Source organism: Hyperoodon ampullatus (genome assembly GCF_949752795.1).
Source record: "Hyperoodon ampullatus genome assembly, chromosome: 11".
NCBI classification, from domain to species: domain Eukaryota; kingdom Metazoa; phylum Chordata; class Mammalia; order Artiodactyla; family Ziphiidae; genus Hyperoodon; species Hyperoodon ampullatus.
The window spans coordinates 71449996-71463315 of NC_136924.1; the positions used below are offsets into that span (position 1 = coordinate 71449996).

Sequence of the window (13320 nt, forward strand, 5' to 3'; positions counted from 1 at the left end):
AAGCCCTGGCTGTGAGAAATGTAAGAAAAACCGAGAAATGAAAATATCACAAAACGCTTGAGTCTGCCAGGGACAACGTGAAACCACAGTCTCTGGAAATGACTGGGACCACCCCCGCCCCGCCCCGCCCCGCCCCCCAAGCCTAATCCAGACACACAAAAGAAACCGATTGTGCCCTCCGAGGTGCAGTTTTGATTCTCCGCCTGCGGAACTGGCGGCAGCGGAGTAGACGCACGCCCCCTGCCGCCCCAGCCTCAGCCCTCGGAAGTGACGCAGCGCGCTCCGCCCCCGCCTCTAGATCCGCTGCTGCTGCCGCGGCGGGCGCTCCTGCAGGAGGTAGCGGCGGCGGCGGCCGAGACCGAGGGAAGATGGCGGACGGTGTGGACCACATAGACATTTACGCGGATGTGGGCGAAGAGTTCAACCAGGTACGTGAGGGCCCTGGGCCCACGCCGCCGAAGTAGGCGGCGCTGCGGCTGGGATGCGGACCCGGGGCCCACCGTGGGCCGCGAGCCGCCGCGGCTGCAGCCCGTGCGCCCTTGGCGCCTGTGGGCCGCGCCGCCCGACCCAGGCGCGGCGCCCCCCTCACCCCTCGTTCTAGCGCGTCATTTTGCGGGCGGCGGGCGCCGCCACTCGCCGCGGGGTCCCGAGCGCGGACGCGGGCCGCCGTGCAGCTGCCGCCGACCCCTCCCTCTCCGCTGCCTCGCTCCCCATTGTTGGCGGCGGCCGGCGGGCGCTTCCCGCCGTGTTAGGCCTGGGCGGAGGGGTGGCTTGTGCGCGGGGGGAGAACGGGACACCTCTGCGCCCCCTCCCCGGCGGCCGGGGCGAGGAGGAAGCCTGGCGGGGCGCGCGCCGGCCGCCGTCTCGCCCCCGGCCCTGCCGCTCGGGCTCCGATTCTTCCGGTCGCTCCATTTTGTCTCTGTCGGCGCACGGTCGCCTCATGGAAGGCCGTATTCACGGCCCTTTGTATCCCGCGCGCTCTGCTTCCTGCGCTCCCTTGCTCGTGTTTGCGACAGGTTTCGGCGTGGCGCCTTCTTCCTCCTCCCCTCACACTCCGGGAAGGCGGCTTCGTGGCGGGCACGTTTGCAACAAGTCCTTTGACTTTCGGACCCATGGATCGTGTTTAAAAAGTCGGTTCGCTGCCTCCCTGCCTCGGTGGCCCAGGGCTTGTAGTGCCTTTGAGGCCCAGTCGTTCGTGCTTGGCCTTTGTGATGAAAATACCTGTAAAGATAGGTGGCCCGGGCGAAAAGGAAGACTTGGACGCCCGAGGGTTGGATGGAACAAAAAAGGCGGTAGCTCACCAAGAGATAAGAGGTGTGATGAAAGAATCTCACCCGAAATTCACATGGTGTTAGTTTTAAAATAAAGGATTGTAGCTATGACCCGATTTCCGAAAGCAAAATGTTTACTGTCCTCCGAGGGGTTTTGAAAGGCTGGAGAAAGTGAGAGTGCAAGGTTTTTCCGGTATCTCACTGGCCACAGTAGCCTAGAAGGACTAGCTGCGGAGCTGTGATGTCTGATGTTGGGCATCCTTGCGAAAGGTTGTTACTAGAGTAGTGACGTTTAAGCTGTAAGCCTACTGCTCACATCTCTACTCCCTTTTATGTAGTAACACATTTAAAAAATCAAATTGTGCCTAATTGCAGTGCACCTAATCGCTTTATCTCTTATATTTTCCAGGTCCATATGAGAAGCTTAGTAAAATTCTGGTTAATGTGTTTTTGTGGGTTTTTCCCCCTTCCATTAAGGATCTTATTTGTGACTAGGGGCTAAAGATTTTCTTATAAATAGGGAAAGCTAGAAATCCTTGCTGGTTTTTTTGAGGGATGATTGTGCCCCTGGTTTAAATATTAGGAAAAAAATGCAATTAGCTTTAAATGTTTCCTACTCCGTTAAAGACTGAATGAACATTTAAACGTAACCCACTGTAATCAAACATTAAGTTTAAAAATTTTTCTTTTTTGTTGTGCTTATATTTTGGATATATGATGCCTGAGTTGTGTCAATGACAGTTTAGAAAATTACCTTGAGTGCTAAACACAGTCAGATTCTAATCCTTTTTTAAGGTCAGTAGACAAAGACTTCTCGGAAATTTCTTTTCCTTTTATTTATCAAATGAATGTAACATTCCATCGAAAAGGGGTCCGTATCTGGAAGTAAAGGAAGAGTTAAATGTTCAAGACAGTCTTCATTAGCTTTCTTACAAGAAAATATATTTGCTTTGTCTTTCTACCCACAGTAAAGGAAGAATTGGGCTACAATTTTAGAAGTTGAGCTTTCTTCAGAACCTTTTAATGAAATATTTTTTAGGCTTTTGCCTGTTTAATTTGGGATGGGCGTTTCTCTAACCTGTATAGCTGGATGTAGTGATACTTGCTTATCCCTGTGCAGTAACTAGTGCTGACTGAGCAGGAGGTAAGAAGAGGTTAAAATTCTGTGGCCCTGATGAGGAACTGCTTTATAGGGTTCTTTTAAAAATGTAACTTTTTGTTGATTTGTACATACAGTATTATATTTCACACATAGTTGCATGATTTTTACTAGAAAGATATTTATACTTTTCAATCGGTTAATGGGATTAAGTAGAGACTTTGTTTTTATTATTATTTTGCATATCACTGGCCTTTGTAATCTTCTGCTTGCTGTGGTAATTCCTGTTCAAAATATGGCCACATAAGGATAGTTGGTGGTTTTTAAGGTTCATCCTTCATTTTTAATAATGTTACTATCATTGAAGTATTTATCTGAAATTTTATCAGAATTAGAGGCAACTACAAAATTATTGGTGATTGTTTTATTTTGCACTCTTATTAGCTGGTGACATTACTTCTGCTGGTTGCTGTAGTAAACTATGACTTTTTTTTGGCTGTGTTGGGTCTTCGTTGCTGCACACAGGCTTTCTCTAGTTGCAGGGAGCGTGGCTTCTCGTTGCGGAGCACAGGCTCTAGAGCGCAGGCTCAGTAGTTGTGGCACTCTAGAGCGCAGGCTCAGTAGTTGTGGCGCACGGGCTTAGTTGCTCCGCGGCATGTGGGATCTTCCTGGACCAGGGCTCTATCCCGTGTCCCCTGCACTGGCAGGCGGATTCTTAACCACTGCGCCACCAGGGAAGTCCCAACTATGACTCTTTATTTTGTTGTAGTTGAGTAAAATGTTTTGCTAAGTATAACGGGTCTTGACTTTGGCTTCTAAACTGCTGTAAACATTTGAAAAAAATCTTTGTTCTTCAATGTGAGCTGTAGTTTTAATTGCACAGTATGCTTTGAAATTCTTTGTAATTCATGTATTTTTCATTTTTAAAAATTTTAAAGGGTCATACTTTTATGATACATTTTTTTCATGTGTGTTTTGGTAAAGAACAGTAAAAACCTATTTGAAAATATGAGATATTCAGCTGTCTTAGAAGAAACTTTAATTTGGATATGGTGTGAGAAAAAGTTAGTGAAACTATAGAATACTTCCTTTCTTCACCAGATGAATTAAGAATGGAGAATGAAATTGGAGAAAGGGAGAAGACACAAGGGACTCAGCTATTCTTTATAGCTGCTCTTTTAGTTCTTAAGTTTAAGGTCTTTGCATGTAACCAACCAAATTGAGAACAGTTGCTCCAGTGGAAGAATTTGAACTTACAAACCTCTACCTTGGATTTGGAGTTGAGAAGAAAGTGGTTGGTTTCAGTCTCTATAGTGTGTATCAATTCAGTTTGAACTGGATTTGTACTTGAAGGTAGTAGTTACTAGCCTAATATTTAATAATTATAGATTTTTATTTTGACCAAAACTAAATTAAATTTTTTAACTCAACTGTTTAATATATATTTCTTGAGTACTTGTTATATGCCAACAAGGAAGGATACAAAGTTTAGATAGTCTGTCCTTAGAGTGCACTGTAGTGGGATTGGGAGACACATAAATATAACACTGACAGGTCATGTGTTATAGAAACCACTCCTTTATGTGTATCTTTATCTGTAGAATTTTTGTTGGCAGAGGAGAGGAAAGTCAGATTCTATGAACTTCAGGAAAGCTTATGCTGGGTGTGTTGAAATAGTGTGCATTTTGCTTGTTTGGGGAGCAAAAGCTCTTAATGTGGAATTTAGTTATTGATGTACCTGGTGGTAGGTCACTGATAGCAGTGCTCACCTAGTAATCTGACCATCCAACTTTAAAATGAAAATGTATATAGGTAGTGGGAAAAAATTCATTTGGAAGCTAGAGACCTAGACATGCTTAAGTCTACTTGCCTTTATATCATGAGTCGTTATAGTTTATATTTAGTTATTGTGTATCTGCTATAGCCAATGTCTAGCTAATTTTGGAAAATAAGTTTATTAGGCAAATATCAGTGAAATCTTATTTCTAATAAATTTATGTTGAATAGAGAACCCTCTAAGATAAGGCTTGTAAGTTGGAAACTGAGGTAGGTAGAGATTGATTCAGAAACTTGGATAGAAATGTTTAGGGGAGCTGGAACTCTTCTTACTCAGTTTTATTATTTATGAGTAGTTCATTCAGTTGCCCACTTTGTGGTTTATGTGGCATATTTTTAGTACCAAGTTGGCTTCCTTACCATTAGTTGAGCTTTTTACAGGGATTACAAACTAATTTTAATATCTACTTGAAACATCGACAAAATCAGAAAGTGAAGTATTTTAAAAAGATAAATATGTATTAGATTATCTGCTGTTGGATTTTATGTGCTGGTATATTATATTCTCTTCCATGGTATAGAATACATTTTGTAAATGCAAAATAAAACCTTTCCCCCTGCTATATTTCTCTAAATGGAAATGACTATTAAATTTCCTTTTTTTTTTTTTTTTACTATGGGGACTTTGAACAAGTGGCCTTTGCTGTGCCATTAGTGGTAGTATCATATAATGCAGGAGTGGTATTAATACAATTTTAGGACCACCAAAAGCTGTCTTGGGCCTATCAGGGAGAGTGAAAATATAGTACAACTATACCACAGTCATCCCAATAATGGTATACACTATATCTGTGACATTAAAATTTTATGGGAGGTGATTAGGGAAAGTATGTCTAAAAAATAATTCTTTGGAGGAAGGGGTTAATGATAATGAAAAAAAGGTTGAGAAACACTGCTTTTAAAAGGAGCTAATTGAATTTTGGTTATTTTACTATCCATCTTAATTTAAGCGTTTTCTCTGACTGGGCAACAGCTACTCATATCATGAGGAACATAATCTTGAAGTGTACAATGTTGAAAGGATACCTTGCCTTTAAAATGATTATAGTAATTAGAATGTAGGGAATGAAATAACTTAGTGGATTTTTTAACAAACCGTAAGAGCTGTTGCCTACTGGAATTTATATATAATGTACAGCTCTGTTGGTGATAAGCTGCTATGAAAAGTAGGTAGTTAGAATTGGGCAGTATTTGGTATCTAAAATAATTAGAGGGGTAATGTTGATTTTTTTGTTGTTTTTGTTGGTTTTGAATGCCAATAAAATTTCCTAATGGTAATAATAAAAAAGACTACATAGTAGAACTTGACACTGTGGACTATCTCTCTTTGACAAAGTTTGTCCAATAGACTTTCAGAGCTCACCTTCTTTATATGTGACCTGTGATATACATTTTCCATAATTTCAGAATGTGCATGTTTTCCCCCTTTTAGAGTGGGAACAGAAAGTAGGATGTGTTCTGTGTGTGTGTGTATATATATATATATTTTTTTCCCTTAATCTGGAGGATAGGTGTGATATGCTAAAGCTGAAAAGGAAGATTGAGTATGTGTTTTGAGTTGCATTTTAGTAATGGTGGCAAATGTATTCAGATTCATTAATAATTTTTTCACCAAGTCCAAATGCATACCATTGGGGCTAGAAGTACAGGCTGTGGCCTTGGAACTGAGCGAAGCTAACTAGTCCACATGGAGATCAAACCCCAGGACCATGGTCTCAATTAGCATCATACTTCAACCAATTGGAAGCAGTCCAGCTACCAGACAAAATGGCTGATCCTAAATATTGGTAGAATCATATCAGTATGGAAAATTGGTTGGTGTCAACATAGGAATTCGTGGATGGACAAAAATAGTAAGTCATGGTGATTCACCAGGTTAGTGTAGCTGCAATTATGCTTGTAAATGATGTCTACTTATGTGAACATTTTCCTAGATTTACAACTAATGAAAAATCATAATGTGTTAACCTGTTTCATGAAAGTGTAAGTCTAAATACTTTTATTTTAGTGCTGCTATTAATAACCCTTGCATTCTCTTTTACTCTCCCTCAGACCATATAGTGTGATTATAGTCTCTGCTGAGGAGGATGGAAACACAACTCCTTTTGAATAATAGTAATAATAATTCTACTTGATGTACAGAACTGGATTGCCAAAGAGTCTAAAGTGCCCACTACCCCTTGCGGGAAGGTTTTTAGTATCTTAAGTGTGTGGAATCACTGCTGCAGCCATGCCACCTGAAGCTTCAGCTACACTGAAACTTCATAACAAAACTCACCCTTCTTTTTTCTAATTTTTGCTATCACTGCGATTTGATCATGTTGCTTGGTTTTTAAAAACTCAGTTCTCAAAGGTTATTTTGGTATTGTTGTACGAACAAAATTATGGCATTATTCAGTGACTTGTGGTCTTAGTTTCTGCCCATTGCTAATGATGGTTTTGTTCTCTGACTTACCTTGAGATTTTTGTTCCTTATTAAATGTTACAAACATTCAACCTGGTTAACAATGTTATGTAGAGATTCTGTTACATAATCAGTAAATTGGATAACTTCGTTATGCTGAAGGTTACCTGAAACGACTTTACAAATTTCAGGTCCCTTTGGCTATGTGTTATAAGTGGTGTTTCCCCTTCTAGATTTTTTTCTTCTTTTTCTGTTTCTTTTTTAAAAAAATCTTTTTCTGGCTTCCTTCTGAATAACAAAACAACAGCCATGTTCCCTTGGGGCCTGTAATAAAAATATTTTGTTGATCTGTTCACAGTCATCACAGATATCTTCTCTGTGTCATTCTTTATCCATACAATAGTCCCTAAAACTATTAGCTTTTCCTTATGTGCCATTTGTATTCATCCTTAGTGAATTGTATTAATGGAGAGGATATGAGTTATGTCTGAACTCTTTAAGTTTATTGTTTTCTAAGTGTAATTGCCTCTCTTCTTCCCTTACTATCTCAAATATTCTACCTCATAAGAATAAAATAGTTCACATCCATCTAGGTACTTAGCAGTGGAAAGGGAGGAAGATAAAAATAGAGCTTTTCCTCTGATACTGGCTAGTCAAGGCTGTGGCCCAGTAACTGTTACCAAAGGCAATTTAAATGGTGTTCAGTGTTCTGCCAGTACCTGCATTTCATTTTTCTTGTGCTTATTTACAGATTGAACCCTATTTTTCCATTTTTCTCCTGTTCACATATTTGCTTCATTTTCGTTTACCTCTTACTTGCATATCACTTGGGCATGTAAGTGGCATCTACTAGCATTGCTTTAATTCAGCTGCTGACAATGGCAAAGCTTTACTAGATCCTTGTTTGTATCCCTTTTCTCTTGGCTATGTAGATATCTTTTGCCAATTGACTAAGAAGTCAGGTAAGCATTAACTCTTTGTTGACTGAGAATAATGAAACTATGAATAGATACTAATTTGGATAGTTTAACCTGTGTTTTATTTATTGTTTCTCTTTCCCCTGTTCATTTGTTGTGACGTACGGAATCATTTACATACCCACATTTCTTTATCCCTTTCTTATGGCTTAGCTCACTATGCTTTTTCTAAAACTAATAGCTTTCACAGAGTTGGAAAGCAAGATACTGAATACCAAAGAAAACAATAGTTGTATTTTTCTGTTAAATATTAAAAGATTTGTAATGGCTCTGATTTTTGTGATATTTGTGTGTCAAAAAAAATTTAAGCCCATCTGTTTGTATTCGTGTGTTGTTACTTTTAGAGTATTATTATTTCCATGGAAAGTTTTTTATTATTACTTTATTTTGTCTACATGTTATTCTATTCCTAGAGGAATGTTATTTCCTGTATTATAATAAATATCGGTGGGAAAATAGTATTGATTGTATAGAAATTCGCTTTATAGGCACTGTTCAAGAAGAATACGTCTGTGGCATAAAGTGAAAAGATTTGTACTGAGATCTTTGGCTGTTTCTATCTTCTACCAAATGTTTAAAACAAAATAGTTGAATGAATTTGCATTCAAATCTGTTTAGTAGTAGTCTGACTATTGTATAATCTAGAGCATTATTTCTGTATCTCAGGAAGCTGAATATGGTGGGCATGATCAGATAGATTTGTATGATGATGTCATCTCTCCATCTGCAAATAATGGAGATGCCCCAGAAGATCGGGATTACATGGATACTCTCCCACCAACTGTTGGTGATGATGTGGGTAAAGGAGCAGCACCAAATGTTGTCTATACATATACTGGAAAGAGAATTGCATTATATATTGGAAATCTAACATGGGTAAGTGACTTAACATATGAATTAAATCATAGGTGATTGATTTCAAACTGTTCCAGTAGTTGGTTTTCTCCAGTTTTATAAAGTAAGAATTTGAAGTTACTAGATTTGTTCTACATGCTTATGCAACGAGGAGGGAGATACAAGTACCTTTAAAATATCATAAATTCCAAATCTTCTAGTTCTGAATTTTGTAGACATTCAACTTGTTTTGGTAGAGATTACAGTTAAATATAGTTCGATTTTATCTTCAAATCAATTCTTTTTATTTTACTACTCCTACACTTCAGCTATCCCAGTTTTACAAAGAAAAATGCTCACATAAAGTCTCAAACCGGGATTCAGAAGCGCAGGAGAGAAACACAGTACAACTTCCGGTTTTAAGAGTTTTCATTATCTAAATCATACTACAGACATGTTGAATTTCATTCTCGCTCATAAATTTGAAATCTGATTTATGGAAATGCTATATACATTGTATTTTAATTTGGGTTATTTATGAGACTGTAGGATTATTATTGGTTGGGAGTTTCATTAGCTGGATGTTCAGTGTTATCTATATTTTATTGGTATTAAATCTTAAATATTTACTAAAATAGTCCTATAGAATTTTTGCATCTCTACTTAGAAACATGTTACACATACTTTAAAATTTTTAAATTGTCTAGAAATCAAAACTTGTTACTGTTCCATTTCCTTAATATCATTTTATTTTTAAATGTTTATATTTTAAAAAAACTAATTGATCTATCTCCCACTACCCAGTCTGAGGAAATTTTTTTTTTTGAAGTTTTTTGGTTTGTTTTTTTTTTTGATGTGGACCATTTTTAAAGTCTTTATTGAATTTGTTACAATATTGCTTCTGTTTTATGTTTTGGTTTTTTGGCTCCGAGGCATATGGGATCTTAGTTCCCCAGCCAGGGATCGAACGCACACCCCCTGCATTGGAAGGCAAAGTCTTAACCACTGGACCGCCAGGGAAGTCCCTGAGCAATTTTTATAATATTGGAGACAGTAGCAATGTAGTTATGAAGAGTATGGTTGCTAAGTAAGCCTCTGAATCTTAGTTTTTACATATATTAGTTTTATAACCTTGGAAAAGCTCTTTAACCTCTCTATAACCTCTCTATCCCATGTGTAAAATGGGAGTGATATAGGACTTTTATGTTTTAAGAATTAAATATTTGGTATAAAGTACATGGTAGGTACTCAATACATGTTAGGTGTTTTGTTTTGTTTTGTTTTTTCCATCTTACATTGAAACATAAGATGGAGTTTATTTCCCCAAATAATTTCCTTTAAGGAAAGGAAGTGACAAGTGAGATTGGTTTTATTGAAAATTTAAAGTTGTAGCAGTTGAAAGCTGGAAGAGACCAAAAACTCATTAACAGTTTAAAAAAAAAAAATCTGTGTTCTCTCTAAGGGTATGTAGCTTCTGATTTCCAAAACTCTTATCAAGGGATAAAATTATGTCCTCAGGTGCTTTTGTGCTATTTAAAAATTGAAGGCTGACTGGCAGTAATTGTACTTAATTTGCACTGAGCATTTTCTCTTGTTTATCCTGAGTTTACCCTTAAAAAAATAAATGGAAACAATAAAAAATCTTGGATATGTTTTGATGGTTAATGAGGGGGAAATATCTTGCAGTGGACAACAGATGAAGACTTAACTGAAGCAGTTCATTCTTTGGGAGTAAATGATATTTTGGAGATAAAATTTTTTGAAAATCGGGCAAATGGCCAGTCAAAGGGGTAAGAATTTTGTTTTAATTCTTTTTTTTCCCTAATGGAAGTTAGTAGCTAGTGATTACAATTTGGGGGGCAACTTTCCTTGAAGTTAATGCTAGCTACACATGTGTAGGATGTTTTATTTCTGCATTGTCAGGAGGTTCTTGGATAAAGATTCATACTCATTTCATGTATCCTGTGATCTACCTCACTAAAACTAGTGGAGCTGGGAGTGTGGATAGATTAGGTCTCTTTTCCAATTTTCCTGAATTTTCTCCATCTATGGTTGAAATGATTTTTGAAATGACAGTTTGAAGAAGCATTGCTATCCCTGTAATTAAGGGATAGTGGAAGATGGGCAACTGAAGAATAATGTAACATGGATGTTTTGCTTTATTTTTTTAAACCATTAAACTGCACAAATGAGGTAGGATCATTACAGGATCATTATAAAATACAGATGTCCAAACGTAAGAAAATAAAAAGCCACAATCTCACCATCCATAGATGATCGCTCTTGACATTTTAGTGAATATACTTTCAGGTTTTTAAATTTTTACTGCAAAAATAATAGGATTACAACTCACGTTTTATAATGTATTTGATACACGGAGTAAAACAAATTCTTAACAATAAACATACATCTTCCCTAATGTATTTCCATCATACCTTGTATGCTACTGTAATTTATTTTACCATTCTAATTTTTGGTTATTTGGGTTTCCAGTTTTTGCCTATTATAAATAATGTTGTGGCAGGCTTCATTTTATATAAATCTTTAGGTGCAGATTTTGGACTTTTTAAAAGGTAATTTGCTAGATGCAGAATGATAAAGTAAAAAATATGCTTAATGTACTTATTTTATATTGTTTAATATGCCAGTTTTCAATAACTAGGAATATTTTCAAAATACGTACAGAGTCTGAGTGCTTTTCATGAACTTCACTTCTACTACCTGATCCGAGCCACTGTTCTCTCTTACTTGAACTTGTGTAATAGCCTCCTACGTGGTGTTCCTGCCTTCACTCTGATTCTCTACAGTCTATATACATGACACATAGCAGAGGCTGAAAAAAAGTGACATCAATATTTGCCTGCTCAGAATCTTCTAATGGTTATCTATTTTATTCAGAGTAAAACCCAGAATCTTCCCTGTGGCCTACAAGGCACTAAGACCGGTTTCCCCACTACCTCTCTGACCTCATCTCCTACTACCCTTTGCCTTCCCTATGCTGCTTCAGCCACATTAGTCTCTGATGTTCCTCAAACACATTGCTACTTAAGACCTTTACACTGTTTCTTCTTTTTGGTTTATTTTTTCCCAAAATGTCCACATTTGGGATCTTTCACTTCATTCAGGATTTTGCTTGAGTTCCCTTCCCTGGCCACCCTGTTCAAGACCTTCTGCTCCCATCACTGTTTCCTTTTTTTAGTTTTTCTTATGGTGTATTTTACTCATTTATTGTCTTGTCTCCTACTAGGTTTAGATTGTAAGCTCCATAAGAGCTTGGCTCACTGTTGTATCCCTAACCCTAGAATGGTGCCTGGGATATAGGAGGTGGTGCTCAATAAATGTTTGTTAAATTAGTGAATTAATTAAATTATTTCTCAATGTTGTGACCCAGGATAATCTTGAATCAGACAGCAGACTTTGTTGACCAAGGATCTCGTTTTTTTAAATATATTTATTTATTAGTTTTGGCTGTGCTGGGTCTTAGTTGTGGCATGCGGGATCTTCGTTGCAGTATGCAGACTCAGTTGCGGTAGGCAGGCTTCTTAGTTGCGGCATGGAGGCTTCTTAGTTGCGGGGTGCATGTGGGATCTAGTTCCCCCACTAGGGATCGAACCCGGGCCCCCTGCATTGGGAGCACGGAGTCTTACTACTGGGCCACCAGGGAAGTCCCAAAGGACCATTTTGAATACCAGGGAGAAAAGGCTCCTAAGAGTCCTTCTGAGAATAATTTAGAATATTATATAACTGTGAATTGATGCTCGTTCATTTTTTTTTTCTATTTTAAATTTATTTTTCCTAGTGAGATATAATTCACATACTATAAAATTTATCATTATAAAGTCTTCAAATCAGTGGTTTTTAGTTTCTTTATAAAGTTATACAACCATTACCACTGTCTAATTCCAGAATATTTAATCACCCCCAAAAGAAATCCCATATGCATTAGCAATCTGTCTCTGTGGATTTGCCTATTCTGAAATGGTATCATAAAGAATAGTCCCATGTGACTAACGTCTTACACTTAGCATAATATTTTCAGGGTTCATCATGTTGTAGCATGTGTCAGTACTTAATTTCTTTTTATAGCTAAATAATATTCCACCATGTGGATACACCACATTTTTAAAATCCCATCCATCATTTGGTGGACATTTGGGTTGTTTCCTTTTTGCTATTATGAATAAGACCCCTATGAATATTCATATACCAGTTTTTGCATGAGCATATATTTTCTTTTTTTTAAGGAAATTGTTTCTTTCATCTAAATAGGTTACACTGTTGTTATATCTTCTGCCACTGCTACTATTCGATTAAATAGCTTGAATTTGGGGCTGGTTTTTGGGGGATTTTTTGTTTGTTTGTTTGTTTGTTTTTTGCGGTACGCGGGCCTCTCACTGTTGTGGCCTCTCCCGTTGCGGAGCACAGGCTCCGGACGCGCAGGCTCAGCGGCCATGGCTCACGGGCCCAGCCCCTCCAGGGCATGTGGGATCTTCCCAGACCGGGGCATGAACCTGTGTCCCCTGCATCGGCAGGCGGACTCTCAACCACTGTGCCACCAGGGAAACCCTGGGGCTGTTTTATAAAATGTTAATTTTGAAAAATAATTTTGTATTTTTAAACACTAGATAGATTCTCATAAGCAAAATGAGGTACTCATACTGTGAGAAGCACATGGAGATGAGATCTGACTGTGGAAACTGTGTACTAAGCATCCCATTTCTTCTTCATTCTAAGGTGCAGATTCTCTGAGAGCCAACAATAGGTTAAATTGCACTATTAACTTTTTCTGTCTTGTTTGGGGGGAAGTTTATTATTGGTCCAACACATTATACCTGATTTATGTATGTTAATTGTGTAAACAGGGAACTCTGTAATAATACTGATAAAAAATAAACAACA

The 13320-nt window shown here is 38.2% G+C and overlaps 1 protein-coding gene across 1 annotated transcript in view; it reads left to right on the forward strand.

The window, feature by feature from the left end:
- Positions 1-368: 368 nt before the first annotated feature.
- CPSF6 (cleavage and polyadenylation specific factor 6) overlaps positions 369-13320 on the forward strand; it is a gene marked incomplete at its 5' end in the record, with an annotated part of 29191 nt that continues 16239 nt past the window's right edge. Inside the window, 3 exons of the mRNA XM_079714868.1 lie at positions 369-428; positions 8254-8463; positions 10108-10211. Of these exons, the coding sequence (XP_079570994.1) occupies positions 369-428; positions 8254-8463; positions 10108-10211 (374 nt within the window). The remainder of the gene's footprint in view (positions 429-8253; positions 8464-10107; positions 10212-13320) is intronic.